Raw genomic sequence first — 25282 nt, 5'->3', positions numbered from 1 at the left:
TTAGCAGCCCGGGGAGCGTGGTCGGCCCCCTCCCTGCATCAGCCCCTCCCCGCCGCATTTCTGCAGCCAATAGGCTCACGGGGGGCGGGGCGGAGTTATTTATTTTTTTAAACGGGCGCGCTTCTTCCCGCCCAGCAGCAGAAAAGGCTTGTGGGCTCGGAGCGCGTGTTTGCTGCTGCTGCTCCTGCCTGCGGCCTGCCTGTGGCCTCCTGCCGGCCTGGTCAGGAGATTGAGGTAGATGTATTAATCAATGGGTTGATTCAATATGAGGAAATTTTATAAGTTCACTTGATGGGAGCAACACACATGAAACCATACAGGTGTCCTAATAAGGGAGTCAGAGTTTTGCCCATTCCCAGTAATCAAGGCAGCCCAAACTCAAAGTTATTTTTATAATGACGAGGATGACATTGGGCCCTCATTATTAATTATTATTTACATCAGGCACTGATTATGATTTATGGTACACTGGGGCCCTGATTAATTTTCTATGGCATTTTGGGGCATTGATTATTGGGCATAGCAAATTTTGCTATGGGGCCCTCTGATTTCTAATTACGTCCCTGTTTTGCGGCTCCCAGTTTATTTTTTTTCTTCGGAAACGGGTCCAAGTGGCTCTTTTTGTCTTAAAGGTTGCAGACCCCTGATTTAATCAGATGGTTATCACTGCTTGTACTTTCTGCATTTCATTTTCTTCTGACTTCGCTCTTTCCAATTCTGCTCCCCTCACCCCAAGGACAACACCCCATGCCATATACTCGGGATAACACCTTGTGCATCTGATCGAGCGGACTGTAAATGCAAAAGTTTATGTCATAGAAAACTTGCTGCTTCTTAAGGTGCCGCAAGACTATTTGTTTCGTTCTCCAGTAATTCTGCTTCTGAGCTTCGCAGAGGCATTTGGTTGGCCACAAAGTGGGGGGGAGAATGGCAGTCCAATCCAGCAGGCTGGTGATTACTATTGTTTTCTTTCTGGGAGCAGTGTTATGTGCTACAGTTCTGACGGGAGTGCAAAAAATCTGCTCTGGAGATGAAGCTCTTTCTTTCTTTCGAGCTTGCCTGTCGGTCTATCCCTGTGAAAGTCTTTGCCCCAAGTGCACACTTCAGCCAAAGTCACAGTTTTGAGGTTTGTCTAAACTCTCCTACAGCAGAACCCTTTTTGAGCATCGCTGAAGTGGGGAAGCAATATTTCAGGGAGCCAGGACAAAAAAAAGGCTCCTGAAAAAATGATGGATGGTTACTCCATTAAGCCTCAGCACTGATTAAGATGCATTATGGGAAAGGCCTGTTGGAGTGCTGGCCTACTGTAGCATCTGTTTGTGGATCCCTGGGAAGGCCCAACTTGTACTTCAGGAACCTGTGGCCTGGATTAAATTTACATCATCCTAGCAGGGCAGAGAGCAATTAGCCCTGTGCTAATCCAGGCTAAATTGCATATGGTTGGAAACTTTGTTGGGATGTTAGCATTAAGTGTCCTCTAGCATACAATGTGTGTAAGCAGCTCTAAATGCCTTGTCCCATTTGCCAGGCATCCCTGGCAGGTCTATGGATGGACTCTCTGTGGTGCAATTACGGTAGTTTTTGCATAGTTGGAAGGACTAGCCCATCATATCTCATCAGCTTGACTAGAGTTGGGCAACAGCTGTTCAATTGCTGGTGGGTGTCAACCCACAAATTATCTGTGGCACCCTATAATTGCTTGCAACCAGGTGACATACACTGACCTCTTATATAACAGGCCAAAACTATCCACTGTGAACAATGGGGTCTTCTTAAACTTTCCCAATTCACCCAACTCGTTTCTTTTTATAGTGGCTTAAACAGAAGCAATTGATAATGAGGAAAGCATTATTTTATACCTTGTTTTTTAATCCCTTATTACCCTTCCACCATTTTAAAGCAGGCAGATAATTGTATACAGTCATACCTCGGTTTAAGTACACTTCGGTTTGAGTACTTTCAGTTTAAATACTCTGCGGACCCGTCTGGAACGGATTAATCCACTTTCCATTACTTTCAATGGGAAAGTTCGCTTCAGGTTAAGTACGCTTAAGGTTAAGTACAGAATTCCGGAACCAATTGTGTACTTAAACTGAGGTACTATTGTATATTGTGCTCCATTTTGACAGAATGCGCATACTTCATGCTTTATGCTTAAAGACTTATTAGAAACAGGAAAGAGATGGGGGCGGGCCTTGGTTACATCACCAGTGCAATAAGGATTATGTTTAATATTTTGCTAAATTTAATTTAAAGGCCAGGATTCTTAATCGGCCTTCATGATTGGCCTCTAAGTTACTGCCATCTGTGCTACCTGTAAGATGGGGTGTGTGTGCAGGACTTCAGAGACAGGACCTTCTCAGTGGTGGCACCATTTTTGTTGTTTTTTGTTTAAATTTTAGCTATATCGTATTGTTTTCAGTTATCTTTCCATGAGCTGAATCAAACTCATTTATCCCCCAACCCAAATAAACAAACAGATGGAGTGTTAAAGCCATTCTTCCATACTGTTGTTGTCTTCTTATTCAGGTTCCATTTAGTTACTGTGGCTGCTACACATTGACAGACCTATCCTTCATGCATTTGTCAATTTTAAAAATCCATTTTTATCTAATGTTCACCATCACATCTTCTGGCAGTGAGTTCCACAAGTTGATTGTCTCTGAATGACAAAGTGCTTGCTTCCTCTTTTCAGTTCTGAGCCTGCTGCTAATTGGGTAATCTTTAGTATCTTTAGCAAGCATGGAAGATGGAGCAAGCTCATTTTCTCTTACTCCAGAGGGCAGGACCAGAACCAGTGGCTTCAAGTTACAAGAAAAGAGATTCTGCCTAAACATCAGGAAGAACATTTTGACAGGAAGAGCTGTTTGACTGGGGAAGAGACTCCCATGAGAGGTGCTGGACTCTCTTGCTCTCTTTCCGTGGAGGCTTTTAAGCAGAAGTTGGATGACCACCTGCCATTTATCATCTACATTGCAGGGGGCTGGACTAGATGACCCTTGCAGTCCCTTCCAATTCTACAATTCTGTGATTAGGAGGTTTGAGAACCTTTAGCCTTCTGCAGTCTTTGTAGCATTAGAAACTCCTGAATGGATTATTCTTACCACCCAGAGCAGTTAGGGTTTCAGGTAATATTGTGGGCTATTTTGAATCGGGTTGCATTGAAATCTGTGAACCACCCTGAGATAAATATGATGAAGGGAAATATATCATATATATACAGTGGTACCTCTACTTACGAATTCAATGTGTTCCGAACACACATTTGTAAGTCGAAAAATTTGTAAGTCGAATCCCATAGGAATGCATTGGGAGAAAAAAATCGTAAGTCGAAGCAACCCTATCTAAAAATTCGTAAGTAGAAAAAATCCTATCTAAACCGCATCCAAGATGGCGGACGGAGCTCCATTTGTAAGTAGAAAAATTTGTAAGTAGAGTTATTTGTAAGTAGAGGTACCACTGTACTGGTAAGTAAATAAACAACCTTGTTATTTTCTGTCATTTTCTGAAGTGTGACAGAATTGTCCAGAGAAACTGACAGTCCCACTAGAGGGGAGCTTGACCTGGAGGGGTTCCCTCCTCTTCCATCTTGGAGATGTGTACTTTTGTTCCAACAGAAGCTAATGCAGAACAGATTTTTAACACTGTGGCTAATTCATTTCAATTGAGCCTGTGTTGGCAATTATGAAATAGGCTAGACATTGGCAAGAACTTAAGAAGTAATTATAGACTTTCCAAATCTGCTAGTATAAATAATTACAGGTTTAAAAGTGTTATTGCGAGCCGCAGTTAATACCATTTTTTAAAAAAATCTTGGTTCTTTTGAAGATGTAAAATGCAAATTCTTACTGGGCTATCGGAGATGCTTGGGATTTAGAAGATGCTGCCTCTTCTGGACCCTGTGGATATAGGGCAAAAGGTCCCAGGTACAATCCAGCAGGACTGAGAAAGAAATCCTGGAGAGCCACTGCCAGTTAGCATAGATCAGTGTTCTTCAACCATGGAGTCACCAGATGTTGTTGGACTACAACTCCCATCATCCCCAACCATTGGCTAGGCTAGCTGGATCTGATGGAAGTTGTCGTCTCAACAGTACTGAGCCAAATGGGCCAGTGGCCTGACTTGCTATATTGCAGCTTCCTATGTTGCTATGGATGCAGAGTTCTCATGCACAAACACAACTGAATAGCATTCCATTCACTACCCATTACTGTCTCTTGGCCCAACTATATGCATTATCATTCCAGGCACACTTGAGGCCTAGCTTGGTAGACCCCTAAGATAATGGCCTAGTGGTTGGCCTTTTCAGGTTTCAGAGATGAAATGCAAGTTCCTCAGAGATGAGCAATAATGGGAGATTGCACTGGTTGTTGTTTTGTTGTGTGTTTTACGAGAATCTAATTAAACCTCTTGTGGTTTTATCAAGGACGGTGAAACAAAGTGTGCTTAGGACAGATTTATGAATAATCCCTCACTTAGTTGCCTTGGTAAATAAGACAATTCACCAAGGAAACTTTTGTAAATTGGAACAGAATTTGTGTGTGTCATCAATGTGTCACAAATCACCCTTGTGACTTGCATAGGTATATGACAAATTAGAAACTTTATGGATTTATTTGCAAGCCTGACTTGATGGCCTTACACAATGGTGTTCAGCACATTTTTAATAATAATAATAATAATAATAATAATAATAATAATAATAAGCATGAAACTATTTTAGATTTTTTAAAAAAGTTCAAATCCAATTGTATGAAAATAGAAGGAAAAACAGGCTTTGATGATATCATCCCTCAGAATTGTTGACAGGAGTTGGAGACCCTTAGATTGTCATGTATTTTTTGTCTCTACCCCAATGAAATTACAAAATAGATGCTGTCCTGCTACTTTTATTTTAGTTGCCCGATCAGCCTTATGTACTAAGCCATGCCGTTTCTTAATGAACCACATTTTATTCCCCTCCTTTCATGTAAGGAGATTTTGTTCTGCTAAACGTTTTAGCCAGAAGTTTGGCATCCAGATTCATTTGATAAATAGTTTTGTAATGTGAGGCAATGCATTTGTGATCTGCCTGGTTTGAATACTGGAATACTAATTCCTTCAGTTGAAGTGGTTGGAAGTTAGTACCTTAGTACTGAGCAATTCAAATGCAGTTTGGAAGGTTTTTGTTTTTTTAACAAATTCCATGTTGCTGACTAGAGAGTTGATTATGACTGATTCTACATGTCTGTGTGTGTTGTCTCTGTAGGTGTGATGAGGTGAGAAGAGCAGAATCTCAAGTTTTCATTATTATTATTTATTAAATTTGCATACCACCCTTCATGCAAAGACGGTTCACAGCATAAAATACGGAATAAAACAAAAAAGTACATAATAAGAACAAGAACAGAACAAAACAATCACCACCACCACCCCATCACATTTAGGACATACTGTAGACTGTTAATCAGTCAAAGGCCTGGTTGAAGAGGAACATAGTTTAGTAGCCAATAAGTTGATGACAAAGGTTGAGTTCATGTTGCCATTACGTTTGAGCAATGTATCGAAACATTGTCCAGGAGCAGCTTGAGGGCCAGAAAGCGATGGCGTTTAGCTGATTTTTTGACCCAGCTGTATAACATGGGTGGGGCTTGCCAGCCAGCCAGCACCTTAACTTCCTTCACCAGACGAGCAGGTGAGCTGGGTGCTGGTGGTGGTAGAACTGGCAGTGGCTTCACCCTGGTGTCCCATGGCCCAGGGCTGGTGCTCCTTCCTCCTCCCTCCACGCCAGGCAGGAGCCTCGCACAGGTGTGGGGCAGTCTTTGATGTGGTCCGGAACTCCTCATTTGTGTCTGGGTTGCCATGTGGCATCCCGGCTGATGTGCTCTGCCTGGGGCAGTATTGCCTGCCCAGCGTTGTGATCTCCTCTCCCTCGATGCTCCCCAGGTGTGGGGCTGATCCTAGGGCTGGCCAATGTATCTTGGCTACTTCTCCCCACCTTATTTCATTCTCCTTATTTCAGACATTGTGATGTATCACTATATTGCAATGTTTGAAACCTGATATCACCCAGCCCTAGTTGCCATCTCCTCCTGTGCTCTTTTTACTTCAACATCTCTTGACATCAGGATGTGAAAGTGCCATTGAGTCTTGAATCTGGGCTGGATAGCATCTCTTGGTAGGTTGGAGGAACTGGACCTGGAATATTTGATTTATTGCCTAAGGCGCTTCCATAAGCTCTCTGACAAACATTAGCAGTTGTTACCTGTCTCTGTTCACAGCCAAATACATGCCTTCTCCATGAGAAACTGATTGAAACCACAAGCCATTGGCCCCAAGCCCTTGACCAGGTATAAAGTATAATAGGGAATTTCCTTATTAGCTGTAAAGTATGGCAGGTGGGTGGGGAGCAATCATTCTTCCTTTGTTGCATAAGACAGACAAAACTATTTCTTACCTCTGATGTGTTAGCTAATGTAAAGACCTATTCGTTCCCACAGAAAAATTCAAATTGGGATTCCCATTTGTTTGCCCGCAGTGCCATACTGGTGAAAGATGTTGATTGCCAATGTGAAATGTTGGTGCATCTTTAATGGGGGTGTGCCTTAAGTTGTGTAACTGGCAGTTTGTGACATGTGTGTGCACACATATAATTACCTATGCGTGTACCGGGCACATTTTTCTGAATGCTTGGAGAGGGTGAATGTAAAATAGGCAGGAAAAACTGCACTGATAACTTAATGGCATGTGCAATTAGATCTGGTGTTGAGCTCTATAAGCCAAATAATGCATCCAGGACTCAAGAACTGGGTGCCAGATCTTTCTTTGGGGCATTCATGCCTATCCTATCAAATGTGAGGGGGTTTAAACCTGCAGAGTTAGGCACATGGTTGTGTTTAGTACATGTACCCATGGGTGTAGCCAAGACTTTTGTAAAACAAAAAAGTATAAAAACATTTTTTAAAAAACTTCCTTATTTAAAAACAGCTAATCTGTTTTATATATAAACAGCTAATTTATATAAAAACAGCAGATCAGAGTGGGATTGAGATCTCTATTTAAAAGAATTGTTGAATGATGAAGGCCTGGAGCAGGCGTCAAAAAAGCAAGAGAGAAGGTGCCTGTGTAATATGTAACTGGAGAGGATTCTATAGGGTAGTTGTCACCAGACTAATGGCCCACTTCCTATTTCGGACACAGCTGACCTCTCTGGTTAGATGGTGACTGCAAGAGGCCCTCACCCCCAGAGTGCACTGATCAATTGCATATATTCTTCCTAATGATGTCTGTAAAAAGTTGCTTCTTCCATAACTAAGTCTTTGCTCTGTGCTAAAGGCAATAGAATGTTTGTGACAGTGATTTTGTGTGTGTATGTGATACATATTTATTTGTATCATTGGATGGCATGTCAAAGCTATCATTTCTGGTGAGAGCAGACCTTTTCAGTCTACTGTTTTATTGATAAAGAATGTGCAGTTGTTACTCAACAGAAGGGGGTCCAGATCCCTTCTCCAAGGTTGTGGTGCTGTTGTTGTGCATCTGTGCCGTGATGAGAGTTCAGTTTGCTCTCTGTTGCGGTAGCTCATGGGATCTTACCATTGATCTGTGCAACCAGTTGTAACATAGAAATCATGCAAAGCACTAAAATGAGTACAGTATTAATAATAGGGGAAAGCATTGATTGGGGAAATGAAGAAAAGACCAATGGGTCCCCGGGGGAAGAGAAGAGAGCCAGGAATAGAGAATGTGAGAGGGGCTTTATTCTGAGCTAGCATGTCAGGGGAGTTGTGATTGTTTTGAGAAGTAGGAGAGGGCAGAACTTTCTTATTTAAGAGGCAAGATAGCCAGAATGGAGGAAGGAGATTTAAATTGTTTTAATGCTTTGGGTTTGAATGTTAGAGGTTGGAGAAGAGGCAAAGGGAAAGGACCCTGAGCCCTGGGAATAGGTGGGATTAGACACTGCAGGTCCCTCTTCAGTTGAGAGACTATAGATGGGAAAATATTTTTCCGTAAAGGAAACAAGACTTTTCCTGTCGAGCTCTTGCACATCCAATTTTATCTTGCCCAAAGAACCAGGGATAGTGTGATTTATAATTGCTAAAATTTTCTCTTTTAATGAGGGTTTCGATAGTTGTCCTTACATGCAATCTTATATGTCCTTAAATGCAAATCTTCTTGCAGCCTGAAGAAGAAGAGTTTATTTTGCCACGCAGGCTGATCCTTTTAAACTGTGTCTTTGTGGGTTATTGTTTTTGTTTGTTACTATTTTTTGTGTTTTTATATTGTAAACCATTCTGTAATTCTTTGGTGAAGGGTGGTATAAAAAAATTAATAAATGATGATGATGATAAAATGCTTTCTGCCTGTGGTGTTGGTAGGTCATGGACCAAACCCTAGGTACCTTGACCACTGACATGATGACATAGCAAGCCACAGTGCCACAAATATTGACTCAGTGAAAGCATGGGAAGTATCACAAATCAAAAATAATTTTGGCTAGAACATCTCTCCCACCCATGCCAGTTACAATGATTTATTTCTGCCTTTAGGCGACTATAAAATGACTCTGCTTCCTTTCTAAGCCTCTACTCAATGAATATTTACAAGTTACTTGTTGTGTTACTGCTTTTACATGAGTAGATTGTGGTTGCATTATTCCTTCAGCAATAAATATTCAGCTTCTTGTTTTAAGTATTATCCCCGTCCAGATTTTATTAAATGATGGCTAGAGGCAATACAGTTGAGGAGACAAAAGCAATTCTCTTTGCAAGTGTCTAGTTTGCCCCATCTCAAACGGGTTCTATGTAAAGGGTTTTTTAGTAACGTTAAATTGGATTTCGTGGAGTCAGCTGATTCTAATAGCCTTTGCGGACAAATAAAAAAAAGTTGATCTGATTATTCTTTCTCTGCTTGGTGATGGGTTTATGTAATCACTAATCTTGGCACTTCTTTATCTAAAGCAGATTACAAGACCACTGTCAGTTTGGAGATAGACTTTAAACAGATTTAGTTAGTGTTAAATAAGTTAAAGTTAACTTTAACTTACTTGGTAAAAGAAAAGTTTACCAAACATCTGAAACACTTGCTGCGGTCACAGTGGCATTTGTCAAAGAATTCACATATTTATTAACTTGTTTAAAATATTCATACCTCGCCTCTCAATCCAATGATTCTCAAGGCAGTTTACAAACAAGAGGTAATAATACAAAGAATGGTGAAATCACCACAAACGCACACACACACACACACACACACACACACACAGAGAGAGAGAGAGAGAGAGAGAGAGAGAGAGAGAGAGAGAGAGAGAGAGAGAGAGAGAGAGAGAGCACTCCTTATTCTTCTGGCTGATGACTAGGGCCAAAGCATGCTGTCTTCAGTTCTACAGTCCTAGCTACACATTTTTCCTGGAAAGTTTAGAAATAAAAACAAAAAATGGACTGTCAGCCAACACACAAAAAACCTCCAGAATTAAGAAAGAGAACTAATTATAATGATGGTATACTACTGATGTAAGCAAGTCTGTTAATCATAGACATGCTTCTTGTCACCAACCTGATTTCTTCCCAGCTGAGGTGGGGGGATCTTTTTCACCCCAGGGGACTTGGATTCCCTTGTGATCGACCTTTTGGGGCCAGTGGTGGGTGTCATCAGAGGAACAATGGATACGACTCTTCCCTTCTCAACTGCCAGCACATTCTAACCATGCAAGCATAGCTGCCAAGTCTCCTGTATTCCCGGGAAATCCCCGTTTTTCCAGCTGTTCCTAGCTGAAAAAACGGATTCTTTTGTTTTTCCCTGGTTTATTCTGGTGCGGCGGCCATTTTGGAACTGGGCAAGCTTAATGGTACAAGCTTAACTTTACAAGCTATAAATTGCAACTAATTCAGAACTGGAGAGAAAAAATCCTCTGTAATAGTTTTGCTGTTGGAGGAAAAGTAGCATTCCAAGCAATTGAGGGTACAGAAGAGTTACTTTTATTGAAAGAAGTAGAGATTGAAAAATGATGGGCACTTTCACTTAGTCAAACCGTTATGACATTACCAGCCCCAGGCTTTTAAACATTATGGGAAATCAATGTTAAAAATAATTATTTTGTTTTTGTTTTAACTGCATTCGTATTTTAGAGTTCATATTTTCAGGAATTCTCCAAAGCCTTAAGGCACTTCTTTCAACTGTAATATGAAATTCTTGCTTGAAGAGGTTTCGAATTCATAGCTTTAAGTAATTGAGGAAGGAGGGAGGAGAAAAGCTAAAGAAAATGGGGTCTTAGCCAGCGTAAAGCAGCAAGAAAGCACGTCAAAATGCAAGTACTGTAGATAAATAGGAACCGCTACAGCGGGAAGGTAAACGGCGTTTCCATGTGCTGCTCTGGTTTGCCAGAAGCGTCTTTGTCATGCTGGCCACATGACCTGGAAGCTATACGCCGGATCCCTTGACCAATAATGCGAGATGAGCGCGCAACCCCAGAGTCGGTCACGACTGGACCTAATGGTCAGGGGTCCCTTTACCTTTACCTTTAAAGCAGCAAGAACAGAATTGGATGGCGGATGGACATCATAAATCCCTCCTGGCATCCACCTGGTTGTCATTGAAGACCCACAACAGACAGAAGTTAGGCTTTTGGTGCAGCCAGGGCCAAGTTAACTGCACAAGTATCAGGTTCGAATTTGAATGAGGAGCCTCTTCTGTGCCATGGTTCCTCTTGTGGTGGGCTATTCAAGACTGTAGAGTGGGCTAAAGAGCCAGTATCGGCTGCCCTGGTTCCAGTACTGTATGGCTCTAGAAGCGCACCTGGCCTGGCTGAGAATGCTTCCAAGCTAGGGTTAGGTGTTTGCCACACTCCAGTCATGTCTGAATGGCTCTCTAGTTTTGTCTTCAGTAGCTGCTTACCTACCTGCTGCACTTCCAGTCTGACACATGATCTGGTTTCTTTTGCCTGCCCTCTTGCTTGGATCAGTCTCTTTAGCCTTAAACCCCTGACTGCCATCAATGCTCCTGAGGCCTTCAATGAACTGCTCTCCCCCCTCACTTCTGCCTGGGCTAGAACCCTTCTGTCTTTATTTGCTCTTTCCTTACAGTCCAGCTCTGACAATAGGAAATCCAAGTGGTTGCCTCTGGGGCAGCATTTGATTTTGGAATTGTGTATTCCAGAATCTCTTGCCAAATAACAGGTGTTGAGGTGCAGCTTTTGAGTTACATGATGAGTCAGTATGAAGCAGTAAAATGTCGAGCCAGACCTATGAATTACCCTTGCTCTTAAATGTACGATGCCCAGGACCTGAAGTGTTACTACCCAAAGCTTTATCTCTGCTAGGCTTTGGCACTTTGGAAACAAGGCTAAAAAGGCCCCTTTTGCAAAAAAAGAGGGTGATTGATGAGTGGTGCAAAATCTAGAAATTGCTGTGGTCTTACTGCTACTGTATTAGGCAGTGAGGGTCTTATAAGGACCAAGCACCACTTAAAACCTAAGAACTGGACATTGATTTAAGTTGTCGTTTTTTTGTCTTAGCCAACTCTGTTGACTGCAGTGACACCTAATGGCCATGGACAGAATTTCCTCCCATCTTTCCTGTCATTCTGATTCAACGGGTATTTCTGTAGCTTTTTCAATTGATTTTCTTGACAATGTAAGATGATTATCACTGAGTTAGTACACACCTAGTTCATCCTCTGAATAAGCTGCCTGACACTTGCATCAGTTCTAGAAAGATTGCATCTAGTCTCCAGTAGTATCAGAGATGGGATGTGTTGCAGTTCTTACAGCATTGGGCACCCAAAAGCTACTTTTGAACAGAATGCTGCTTTTGAGCTTCTGCCAGTAAGAATTTGAGGCCGTGTGTGTGTGTGTGTGTGTGTGTGTGTGTGTGTGTGTGTGTTGAGGGCAGTGATTTCCTGACTTTTGATACAAGAGCTAGGAGTTTGTTTTTTAGAAAGACTGAGCCATCCCCAGAGGAAAGTGGCATTACTTATGGCAGGCATCCCCAAACTGCGGGCCTCCATGGCCTACAACCCCCATGATCCCTAGCTAAGAGGACCAGTGGTCAGGGATGATGGGAATTGTAGTCCAAAACATCTGGAGGGCCGAAGTCTGGGGATGCCTGACTTATGGCCTCATACTGAGCTTCCCAGGCATTCTAACCACCCTTTCAGTTCAGTACCACTACAGATTAAGGTTTGGCTGAACAAGAGGGCACAGACTTGTCATCTATAACCAGGTGTTGCCTTTGCAGATAGGTGCCAGCAAGCTTGACATTCCCAGGGAAGAGAGTCTTACAAGTCAGCGTGCTCCACCTCATCTTTCCAACTTGGTGGACAGGGGAACTTGCTGGGACATCTTTGTCACTTCTGTGTAGTTCTGAACTTGCCCTGTTCCTGAATTGCGACTCCTGAGCACCATGTCTGCTGCCGAGCCTGTACCATTACTTGTCCGAATAAAGATCTCTTTCTTGGTTACAAGCCAGAGCTTTTGTCTTTGTGTTTTGGGTAGGAGCCAGGACACAGCAGTTTGGGAATTACTATCCTATGGGGAGAAACACAGGGCAGACTCGATACAACTATAGTAGCATCTGTATCACAGCAGCCTTAATGGCTGCTCCACACAATGAATTGTGCAATAGGATAGAATTTTGTGCGTATAGCTGTGATGACACCTGATCACAAGTCACTTTCCTCACAAAGGTCACTCTAGACTACCTGTTCATTGAGCATTGGAATGTTGCTTGTTCACAGTTCCTTGAATGGCTGTTCCACTAGATGTTCATACGCTCTGGGATCCTTGTCCTGCTGACTTAGTGAAACCCCTGCAGTATTACTGGTTGTTTGGATGGGGCATGCCATCCTTTGTTAAGGAATGCTGTGGAAAAGTGTGTGTATGGCACTCCATGCACTACACCCAGAGGCTTAAATAAGAGTAGAGCTGAATCATTCTGCCCTTGTAAAAGTGGAAGCAAGCGTTTTAAAAAGCAGCAAATAAACAACTAATAACTGCTTCTTTTAAACCCATTCTGGTATCATTGACAGTGTTAAAGAATTATCATAACCAGCTATCGGGAGGGGCAGGGGGGAGGTCTTAATGGTGCTGTGATGATCTGCAATACATTTCACATTGAAACACATTAATACACATTTGCAACATTCCTCTCTGCATGTATGAATGGGAAATGAACAAAAAACGCAACTGTTCTCGTGTATGTTTGCGATTGGTACCTTAACCATTTCAAGAGCTGCATGAATGTGCTATTTTCCCTGCACAATTCTTCACACAATTATTTTGTGAAAGTATTTTTTGAGCACAAAAAGCATATGCTACCAGTTTCTGAAAGTTTCTGTGCTACCTGCAATGTTGATCTCCTCTTGGGAATCCTGCTGCAACACATGGGGGAAAGAGTGTCCTCACTTTGGCGCATGTGTGCAAGGGCTTATTATTGATCAAGTACCTCCTATTGCACCTTCATGCTATACAAACAAGTCCCTGCTCGTGGTTTGCAAACTAATGCCGTCAAAAAAAAGCTGTATAGATGGTGCCTGAGGTTTGAGATAACTGAATCTGTACAGAGTGGCAGGAGGCCATTTATCTGAGAGTCTGGTTCACGGGACCAGTCTTCCCTCTTAGGCAGAGCAAGGCAGCTGCCTCAGGCAGCCAATTTGGGGGGCCATTAAAGTGTGTCAAGTTGTCCATTATTCCAGTAATCATTTTAAAATGTATATAATTTCTACTTAATCTCTTCTGGGCAAGGATGTGCTTTTTGGTGGATAGGGTCTTCATTTTCCTGCAATGAGCCATGTAGACTGCCTGCTCATATCAGCCTGCTTGTTCATGACTATCTTTGCAAAGGCTGCTCTCTGGGTCTGTTCATCCCCCACATATAGCAGGTGAAATTACTGCCTTTTCTGTAGTGGCACATCAGTTCGGGAAAGCTCTCCCAAAAGCAATGGTTTTTGTTTGCTCCACTTAACTTCTACTCTGCTGAAGCTTCTACCATTTGGTTTGGTTATTTATTTGATTGTATGCTGCTGTATATGTTTATAAAATCTGTTCTAGTGTTATTGTTTTTATTATTGTTTTTAATATTTATTGTAACCTGTCCTGGAAGTCTTTAAAGTGAAAGGCAGGATGTGTATTTTAGAAGAAATTGTAGTAATAGTAGATTGAAGCTGTGGCACATGAATAATAACATTCTAACTAAAGGAAGAAGGAATGTTATGTGAATATTTTGCCCTGGGTACCAAAATGTCTAGGATGTGCCTAAAGGGATGCGGGCAGCGCTGTGGTCTAAACCACATTGCCTAGGGCTTGCTGATCAGAAGGTTGGCGGTTCGAATCCCCGTGACAGGGTGAGCTCCTGTTGCTCAGTCCCAGCTCCTGCCCACCTAGCAGTTCGAAAGCACGTCAAAGTGCAAGTAGATAAATAGGTACCCCTCTGGCGGGAAGGTAAACGGCGTTTCCGTGCACTGCTCTGGTTCGCCAGAAGTGGCTTAGTCATGCTGGCCACATGAATCATGACCCAGAAGCTGTACGCCGGCTCCCTCGGCCAATAAAGCGAGATGAGCGCCGCAACCCCAGAATCGTCCGCAACTGGACCTAATAGTCAGGGGTCCCTTTACCTTTTTAGGATGTGCCTAACAATGCTTACTCTTTGCTTCACATATCAACCAAGGCTGCTCCCTCCTATATGATGCTGTGTGTATAGTAAGGGTAAAGGGACCCCTGACCATTAGGTCCAGTCGTGACCGACTCTAGGGTTGCGGCGCTCATATCACGTTATTGGCCGAGGGAGCCGGCGTACAGCTTCCGGGTCATGTGGCCAGCATGACAAAGCCGCTTCTGGCGAACCAGAGCAGCACACGGAAACGCCGTTTACCTTCCCGCTGTAGCAGTACCTATTTATCTACTTGCACTTTGATGTGCTTTCGAACTGCTAGGTTGGCAGGAGCTGGGAGCGAGCAACGGGAGCTCACCACGTCACGGGGATTCGAACTGCTGACCTTCTGCTCAGCAAGCACTAGGCTCTGTGGTTTAACCCACAGCGGTACCTGCATCCCCATGTGTGTATAGTGCTAGAGTTTAAATTCGATACTTCACCCGGTGAGGGACATCTGCAGTGCAATCCTATAGGTGTTTCCTCAAAAGTAAATCTCACTGAACCTGATGGGCAGGGGTGGCCCTACGGCCAGGTTGGGTGGCGCAGGGCACCACGGCGCCGGCCCGCCAGGGAGGGCACCAGCCGCTCTGCTGCGCCCTCGGCAGCAGCGCTGCGCACCAAGCCTACCTGCCCGCCGCGCAGCAGTGCCCTCGGCAGCAGCGCTGTGCGCTAAGCCCGCCCGCCTGCCCGTCGTGCAGCAGCGCCGTCAGCAGCCGCGCTGCGCGCTGAGCCCGCCCGCTTGTCGCGCTGGAAAACGGGGGGCGGGGGTGCTGGAGGGATCCGTCGCACCACGACGCCAGGGCGCCAGAGGTGCTTAAGACGGCCCTGCTGATGGGGCTTCCTTCTGAGTTAGACATGCATAAGAGTGTGCTGTTAGCTGATTGGATTCTAGTTTATTAATTGATGCACTAAATCTGCACCAATGTGTGGGTGGGTGGCAAAGGGGGTGACAAAATATTTATAATGAAAAAAGCACAATGTAATTATACATCGAAGAGGTGCTTCCTTTTTTCTCTTGCAGTAGAGAATTCTTCTTTAGATACTGCTTGCCATCTGCAATTTTTAAAAAATACTGTACTTATTGTTGTGGCTGTTAGGCACCTTTGGTTTTAGATGCAGAGAGGTGGGGCATCAGTTGAAATAATAAATAAATCCTAACTACTTGCCTGGAAATTAATTTACATTTTTTGCTGCTTTATCAATCGGGGCAATTTCTAGTCATTTGATTTTTGAAAACATTGGTTAACCTAAACAATTAATTGACTAAACATTGCAGCCCTCCTAGATATCCATAAATCTGTGTTTGACTAGGAGGCTGTTTGTGTTATGAACTGCTTGTGTATTTGTAGCTAGACACCACCACCCCTAACACCCCAACACTTTGTGAACCTGGCATTTGGGAACTTGTCAAAATGATAATGCTGTTGTAAGCTTCAGATGATTTAGGTGAATAATACTTAATCATCATGAATTACTTTAGGGTGCACAGGAGAGCAAATTATTTAGGTAATGGAGCTGAAAATGCACTGGGATTAGAATGTTATGCACTCAAATAATTCCTTGGTTAATTCTGCTTGAATGCAAATTCTTGTTTGTGCTACTAAATATGTATGAGTGTCATTGACTATGTATAGCTGCATGTTTAATCAATAGACTTAGAAGGAGCAATGTTTCTGTGAAAAATGGTAGTCTTTGATGACAGCTATTTTTCTAGAAAAAGAGGTGCCGGAGCTCACCACAAATGCCTCCCTTATATTAGCAATGGCGCTCATCTGAGAGGTGCTGGAACTGAGTTCTGGTGAGTTCTAGCTGTCGTGGTTAAGTGTGTAGCATTTACCAGTTTATATACAGAATGTGTTTATGTTAGTGACCGTCCCAGATTTTAAGAAACATTTCTTATGAATATATCCCTTCTTATTTCAGAAGTTTCTTGTGCTACCAAACTGCTGTCCAAATAAAAAAAATTCCTTCCAGTAGCACTAAGTTTGTCATTGGTATGAGCTTTCGTGCGCATGCACACTTCTTCAGAACGAAAGCTCATACCAATGACAAACTTAGTTGGTCTCTAAGGTGCTACTGGAAGGAATTTTTTTTTATATTGTTTTGACTACGGCAAACCAAAACGGCCAGCATGCTTTCCAAATGACTGTCAGATTTTTCTCCCATCTTCTTTATTTTTGTCACCATCAGTATCGCTTCCTTGTGTGACAACTTCTCATGGTACTTTCTGGGTCTGGTGGATGTTCAAGTGCTGCTTTTCTTTTGGAGACAAATCTTCAAACAAGAGCTGTTAAAATGCAACTGATTCTGAAGTTGGTGATGCATCTGTATTCAAGGCTGTCCCATCTACCGTATGCATGAGATATTTTGTATCAGCTGTTAGGACAACAGCTTTTGTTGGCTTATCTGTTCTGCTCCTACCTTCAGTGAAGGTAACAGTGAAATAGAGGAGAGTTATGGTGATGTGGCAATTTCCAGCATCTGTGTCTGTGCAGACGTGATTTTGGGTGTCTGCATCTTCACAGTCACAATTTTCTGTGCACATGCGCAGAAAATGCACAGATGCGATTTCTAGTGCCGCGGAAGTGAGACCCCATGCCATGCCGTGCCGTGCATCTTTAGCGCAGTGCGTGGGGACATGCCAAGCAGGCGGCTCAGTTCGGGGGCGGCTCGGGGGCTGGTTAAACGACCTCCGTAGGCCACTTGTGGCCCATGGGCCTTAGGTTGCCGACCCCTGTTCTAGGACAATGTGAGTAATGAAGAGAGAGTTTAATGTATTCTTAACAGTCTTGTTCAGGTTGTCCTCAAGACAAGGATTGTGTCACCTGAGCTACATAGTCTTCGCTGCCTGCTGTTGTAGCTGTAGCTATCCATTTGTACATTTTTGTGGGTGGGTGGATGGGTCCTGACCCAGTCCTGGGACTGAATTTGTACAGAGAACAGCATGATGGCTTTGTATGTCGATCTAGTTGTGGTCTGATATTTGCAAGGCCAGTCCGCCAATGGGGCAAGGTGACATGACTGCCCTAGGTGGCAGGATCCACAGGCACAGCAGATCTGCCCTTCAAGGAATGCATCACCTACTGCTGCTGCCACTGCCACAGGGATGGCTGCAACACTCTCCTTTGAAGGTGATCCGGAAACTACAACTAATGCGGCAGCTAGACTAGTGACTGGGAGTGGCCGCCGAGACCACATAACACCGGTCCTGAAAGACCTACATTGGCTCCCAGTACGTTTCCAAGCACAAGTGTTGGTGCTGACCTTTAAAGCCCTAAACGGCCTCGGTCCAGTATACCTGAAGGAGCGTCTCCTCCCCCATCGTTCTGCCCGGACACTGAGGTCTAGCGCCGAGGGCCTTCTGGCGGTTCCCTCGCTACGAGAAGCCAAGTTACAGGGAAACAGGCAGAGGGCCTTCTTGGTAGTGGCACCCACCCTGTGGAATGCCCTCCCACCAGAGGTCAAAGAGAACAACAATTACCAGATATTTAGAAGGCATCTTAAGGCAGCCCTGTTTAGGGAAGCTTTTAATGTTTGATGGATTTCTGTATTTTAATGTTTTGTTGGAAGCCGCCCAGAGTGGCTCGGGGAACCCAGCCAGATGGGCGGGGTATAAATAATAAATTAATGTTATTATTATTGGAGGCCGGAACTGCCACCTCCTTGGCAGCAGCACCCCCCCCCTCTGCCTCCAATGCTGCCTCTACTGCAGCCTCTTGGCGGCTGGTCTCCTCTTACCCCTAGGGAGGAAAGGGCAGGGGCTGCCCTTTGAAGTCTGCACCTGCTCAGCATGATTCAGAGTGGACCCCTTCCCTATCGCTCCCATGACAGCCTTTGATTTCCACTTCAGCCACCAGGTAATGTTCATTTCATTTTCCCCACCTTGTTCCCGATGTAGATCTTAGTCGCCTCTTCTTCCCTGGCTGGGGGGAACACCATTTTGTGGTTCGCCTCAGGTGTCAAAATATCTTGGTCCGGCCCTGGATATTTGATTGCTCATTCCAGCATAGCGATATTGTGTGGCCAGTGGATGTTACATAACAATCTGCTTAATGCTTCAATCTAACCATATGATTAGCTCAAACCGTAAATAAAATTCAGTGCATGCCTGGAGTGTATGATTAAGTGCTTTCCAGGACAGGAGCCAAGTCTTGCAGCACTTTATGAGACTCTCTCCTGTTCTAGACTGACTGAGCAAACTTCTGGAGCACCTGCTCAGGGATATCTAAGCTCACTTAGCTTGTTGTACACAGAGCTAAAGGGAAAATAAAAATTACAATGCCGTGGAAAGATAACCCAAATTCTTCACTGAATCCCAAAACATGCATGTGAATTTATCTCTCCTTTCTTCTCTTTAAAGTAGTCATGCGGGGGCGGGGGGAGGCAAAAGACATGGGCTGGTCATCAATGGACCACACCAGGAAATTCCCTTCAACTACTATTTGGGAAATGCAGATCGCTGCCCATGCACTTTCATGCTATCTTCACCTTCATAAGCTAAGATTTTGAGCCCAGGACCACATCCTGTGCTTTTTCTGCATTTGTGTGGATTCCCCCAAGCCTACCACAGTTAACCACTAACTTAAATGTTTCTGTTGGCGGGTAGTTCTTTTGAAGACTGTTGCTCCTTCAGCCCCCTGGCGCCTTGCTTTTTTTTGTCCAGCAGAGAGGCAAAAGGAAGTGAGGCACATGGGAGGTTTTGCTTTCTTCTGCCTTTTATATCTGGCCACTTTCCCCCTGTACAGTATTTAAGAGAACAGCCCTATTGTCCAGTGTCTTCTTTCTCTGTTGAAGAAAAAGTAAGGGTTTGCTTGGGGGTGAGTGGCTGGTGGCATCTCTCTCCTTGTCAGGAGTAAGCCGTATACTCCAAGTGGGTCCTGTAGAATCTCATGATTTCCCTTGCCCCCATTGCATAAAGACTAAGATTTGTAGTGTGAGAGTGCCCAGGCCCGGCTCTAGGGGTAGTCTCAGTGGTGCGGGGCGGCAGGGCGCCGGGGCGGCAGGAGGGCGCTGCGCGGCGAAGCCGTGCGGAAAAGCCATGCTGCGAGCTGCGCCTGCCCACCCACCAGGGCGGGGGGGACGGAGCGATCTCCGCGCCACGGCGCCAGACCGGCTTGAGACAGCCCTGAGAGTGCCTCTGTAAATATATGTTTAGAAAAAAAATCTGTGAATTGAAATAAGCGTGTACTCCAACTAGGCATATTGGAACTACCGGTATGATTCGGCTAATTATCATCTATCATTATATTATCATTATTATTTTACCTAGAATGAAGTTATATTTCTTTCCAAATAACTTTTATTGGTTTTCATGTAAATACGAGAGCAACATAGAACTACAGTAACTTATCCAGTGGTACATTAAGTTTCATATGCAGTACACAGTACACAAGCAATATGTTTATTTATGCCTTATCAATTGAAGTATCCTCAGTGTAGCCTGGAAAATCTTACTGTTTCAATAATAACAAACCAATTTGCTTGAGGTATGATTGACTAAGCAGTACTGTGTTGCAATCTCTGCTCATTTCTGGAGGAGCCGGATTTGGGCCCATTAGCTCTAACTCAGTAATAGTGAAACAAAGCTGGGAATTTCTGTCATTATCTATTCCATGTCCTGTTTTCAACAGACCCTGCATTTCTCACTGTGTCTTGTTTGCATGCGAACAAGATTTGAGCAAGCACTTCTTTGCATGCAAAAGATGAAACTGATAAGTGGAAAAGCACCCTAATTACCCCTTCCTGATGTTTTTTTAAAAAGGAAAAGTAGCAAGCAGTTTTACATTCATCAGACCAGAAACATGTATTTGCATTCACAAGGCAAATAGTAGGGGGCAGGAACATCTGGCATGGGGTGATTAGATGACTTGTGACCCCAGGTTGTTGTGGAACTGGCCAGGGAAAAGGACACCAGAAACCCTTTGGAAGAAAAGCAGACCACAATACAACTTTAGCAGTAGCATAGTGGAGCATACAGGAAAGGATTATTTACTTATTTATTGTTCCATGCCACCCAAATCTGCAAGCAGTGCAAGCAGTGTTCGAAATTAACCCGTCACCATTCACTTTTTGCAACTGAGGGGTGCCACCTAGTGCCCAGGTCAAGATTTGCAGCTGCATGCTTTGCAACTGGCTGGGCAGGAGAGCCTGGCGATAAAGTGTGATTTTGAAAACCTGACATCGCCCAGCCCTGGTGTGTTGTCTGCTTTGTGAACCCAAGTCTGCAGCATGAGACAGAACATCTTTCTAGCCTTTCCAGGAGATGTGTTAGCAAAGTCTGCTGATGACACCAAGTTGTCTGTGGTAGTTTTTAACTAAAAGTGGCTGTGAGGTGCTCCAAAAGGATCTCTCCAAACTGGGTAACGGTAAAGGGACCCCCGACCATTAGGTCCAGTCGTGACCGACTCTGGGGTTGCGGCGCTCATCTCGCGTTATTGGCCGAGGGAGCCGGCGTAAAGCTTCCAGGTTATGTGGCCAGCATGACAAAGCCGCTTCTGGTGAACCAGAGCAGCACATGGAAATGCCGTTTACCTTCCCACTGTAGCAGTACCTATTTATCTACTTGCACTTGATGTGCTTTCGAACTGCTAGGTTGGCAGGAGCTGGGACCAAACAACGGGAGCTCACCCCATCGCGGGGATTCGAACCGCCGACCTTCTGATCGGCAAGCCCTAAGCTCTGTGGTTTAACCCATAGCGCCACCCGCGTCCCATTTTAATGAGTATTAAAATGATAAATCCTATTCAGTGTTAACAAGTGTAAGGTGATGAATGCTGGGGCAAAATACCCTAACATTACATATATGCTAATGAGGTCTGAGCTGGTGGTGGCTGACCAAGAACTTAGGGTCCCAGTGGATAGCTCAATTAAGAAGTTAACCCAGGTTGTGGCAGCGGTAAAAGGGGGGAATTGATTTTAGGGATCATTAGGAAATGACTGAAAACAGAACTGGAAATATCATAAAGGCCTTATACAAGTCTATGGTGCAGCTGCACTTGGAATACTGTCTGCAATTCTTGTCACCACATCTCTTAAAAGCAGACATGTCCAACGCGTCAATCCCAATCGACGAGTAGATCTTGCAATGAATTCTGGTCGATCGCCACCCGCCCTCCTCCGGAGATGCTGGGAGCAGCTATTTTGACGCTGCCCATGCGCCCACCCCTGCCCTGTCGGTGCGCGGCTGCCCATGCTGCACCCATCCCTCCCCCTCGGGGGAAACAGCCAGCACCCGCCTGCCCACCCTGTATCAGGAATTGCCTTGCAATAGATTACTTTATACATCCATACAAGGAGAGATGGGGTTCTGTTCAACCTGGCACATCTCCATGCCAAGACAAAAGTGTGGTGGATCCTTATCCGAGAGATGTTGTTTGCAGATGACACTGCCTTGACAGCACACTCTGAGACCCACCAACTGTTTTGCCCAAGCCTGCAGGGAGTTTGGTCTTACCAGCAGTTTGATGAAGACCAGGATGTCACCAGCATCACACACATCAGCTTTGATGAGCACACAGTTGAAGTGGTAGATAATTTTGACTGTCTGGGTTCCACCATAACCAGCAATCTCATCATCATCGCTGAGCTGGGCAAGTGTATTGGCAAGGTAGCTATGGCAATGGCTTGCCTCACCAAAAGGCTATGGGAGAATTTGTGATGCTAATGTCCAATACCAAGATGGAGGTCTACCAGACTTGCGTGTTGAGCATGCTGCTTCATGGAAATGAGTTGTGGGCAACTTACAACCAACACCTTCCACATTCACTGCATCAGGAGGATTTGGGGTATCACATGGCAGGAGAGAATTCCAGGCAAAGATGTGCTCTCCCAAGCCCACATCCCTAGCAGGTTCACACTCCCGTCTTGGTGACATCTACGCTGGCTTGGTCATGTCCACAGAATGGAAGATGACAGGATCCCTAAGGATCCTCTACGGGGGAGCTGGCTTCCGGCAGCAGGCCAATTGGCAGACCAACTTTGTGTTACAAAAATGTCTGCAAATGTGACATGAAGGCTGGCAACGTCAATCCTGCCATGTGGGAATCCCAGATAATCTCAGTGCCTGGAGACAGGTAGCCCACAGCAATGAACAGAGAAGAAATGACCACTGGGAAGAGCACACACAGAGAGAAAAAGCCACGATGCATCTGCAGCAGCACAACTGGATGCCTTAATCTGCTTCAGCTGCAACATACCATGTCTCTCTCATGTCAGACTCTACAGCCACAGCAGACGCTGCAACCTACCAACAGCTTGACTTCACTTTTGAAGACGCACTCCTCCACTATCTCCCAAGACAGGCGGATGGTTTATGGTGTATGCATAATCTTGCCGTGTGATGAAATGCATGTATTTTTTTATTTGGCCAAAGCAGAAACTCTTGGGTCCAATGCCTCTTGGTTTTAAAATGCTAAATCTGACGTTGTGAGTTTTTAAGTACTTTCTCAAATGACCCATTTTAATAACCTGAAAGCTATTATATAACAAGTAACCATAAATTAGTACAAGGCCCTAGGGGGACCCTCACAGTTCAGCAATGAATAGTTAATGTGGTAGAATGTTGAGCAGGTTATTAGTTTTCATTGTACAAATGCTGATCAGGGAATGCTTTTCGAAGGTGTTTAAAAGAAAATATAATTAACTGGTTGTATGCTTCTGTTGCAGCTCAAATTGAAATTATTCCATGCAAGATCTGCGGAGACAAATCATCAGGAATCCATTATGGTGTCATTACCTGTGAAGGCTGTAAGGTAAGCTTTATATTTATATTAAAAGTTATATATGAGAGTCCACAAAGTGTGTTCAATCTTTGACTTGGAAACGTGTCTTTTTGCAAGATTACATGTTTGCTAGTTGACACTAATTATCAATAAACCACCATAGACAAATTTTTAAGCATTGTTATGTTTTTCTCCACTAAAGGACACTTGTCTAAATTCACATTGTTCTTACAGCTTTAAAGACCCAAATGGGTACCGGTTTAGGAACTTAGGGTCCCTCTAAACCAAGCATCCCCAAACTCGGCCCTCCAGATGTCTTGGGACTACAACTTCCATCATCCCTAGCTAACAGGGCCTGTGGTCAGGGATGATGGGAGTTGTAGTCCCAAAACATCTGGAGGGCCGAGTTTGGGGATGCCTGCTCTAGACTGATGCTTTCTTGTGGGTGTATTCTGTAGCATATTGTCACAATAATAGTCCATTAGTGGTAGATTTGTTCTCTTTGTTCTGTGATGCTTCCCTACTGCTACCATGGCATTGCTGCCTGGAGGGCCTAAATTACAACAAAACCAGGGGGGAAAAATAAATTGGATTTCAGCAGGAAGTTATCGGATAGCCACTGATTGGAAATTAGGCGGTGTGACTGCCCCAAAACGTATGCAGGCACAAACAGCATTGAAAGTGGTGTGATCAGGAAAGGTTTGGCTTCTTGGATCATGGTCTCTTGTTTCCTTGAGGAAGGACTTCTGGCAAAAGATGGGCTGCACCTCACTAACCTAAACTGGGTCTCAAAATTCTAACTTCTTTCAGGGGGCTTCACTGGCTAATGTTCTCCCAGAGTGTTGTGATTTTTCCATCTTGTGCTCTCTCCATGGAGAGATTTCAGTGAAATTTGGTCCTGCGAGTTTCACTTCCTAAAAACTATGCAAACAGTACTGACCATTACTGTATTTCTTCCTTTATAAAAAGGATATGGAGAGCACAGAGCCAAATACAAATTCAGGAGATTTCCTTTGAAGATCCCCCCCCCTCCTGCTTTTACTACTATTAAGCCTTTGCAACAGAAGCAAAACTCTCTGTTGAAGCCTGTGCAGGACCCGTTTTAAGTACTATTGTACATATCTACCACAATTCATATCTTAGGGAGAAAAAATGCAAGCACATAAGGGAGCTTTAAGATTTGGGGGCACCCACCTCCCCTTTGCTCCAGACAGGTTTCTGGTAATCTAGGTCTGGAACCGCTTTCAAGAAGGCATGCAACCCTGCAGTTGTGGTCTGTTTGGTAAAAAACATGGGTACAATATTTACTAGTACCTCCTCAGACAACGCTCTATAAAACAAAAGGAGACCCTACATGTGTTTGAGCCCTGGGTACTTGAAAGTTGATGAAGCTTGTTTTCTCCCACTGTGGAGGGCAGGGCTTGAACCAATGGATTCAAGTTACAGGATAGAAGAACTTTCTGACAGTAAGAGCTGTTTGACAGTGAAACGGACTCCTTTGGAAGGTTGTGAGCTCTCCTTCATCAGAGGTTTTTAAGCAGAGGCATTGCAGGGGGTTTGACTAGATGACCCTTGGGTCCCTTCCAACTCTACAATTCTATGAATGTGCCCAAAAAGCAAGATCTAGGATGGAGATCCTTCTCTGGGCACCTCCACATTCACAGGGACCTTCAGTGGTGGTCTTGGTTATGGAATATCTTCTTCAGGCTTGTTTGGCTGACACTTTCATAACCAGTGGAGACCAGTTCAATCATATTCCTAAGTCTACATAGCCTTCACATTCTGGTTCCCAAAGTGATTCAAGTTCATTGCTATTCTAACAGACACAACCATGGGAAAATAATTTTTGAATTCGCAGGTTTCCTCATTGACAAATTTGCTCAAAATGTGTAAAGACCTTCAGTACTTTTGTTGCTCCTTGTACTTTTTTACTATAAA

The 25282-nt window shown here is 44.1% G+C and overlaps 1 protein-coding gene across 3 annotated transcripts in view; it reads left to right on the top strand.

The window, feature by feature from the left end:
- RORA (RAR related orphan receptor A) overlaps window positions 1-25282 on the top strand; it is a 92625-nt gene that overhangs the window by 24847 nt on the left and 42496 nt on the right. For all 3 annotated transcript variants that reach the window (XM_060282633.1, XM_060282632.1, XM_035132134.2), the window contains exon 2: window positions 23289-23374. Coding sequence is in view for 2 of the 3 variants with exons in the window: in XM_060282632.1 (XP_060138615.1) it covers window positions 23289-23374 (86 nt within the window). In the remaining variant the exon portion in view is untranslated. The remainder of the gene's footprint in view (window positions 1-23288; window positions 23375-25282) is intronic.

This window comes from Zootoca vivipara, chromosome 14 (genome assembly GCF_963506605.1).
Source record: "Zootoca vivipara chromosome 14, rZooViv1.1, whole genome shotgun sequence".
In the NCBI taxonomy this organism is placed as follows: Eukaryota; Metazoa; Chordata; class Lepidosauria; order Squamata; family Lacertidae; genus Zootoca; species Zootoca vivipara.
This window is presented reverse-complemented; position numbering and strand designations above follow the sequence as displayed.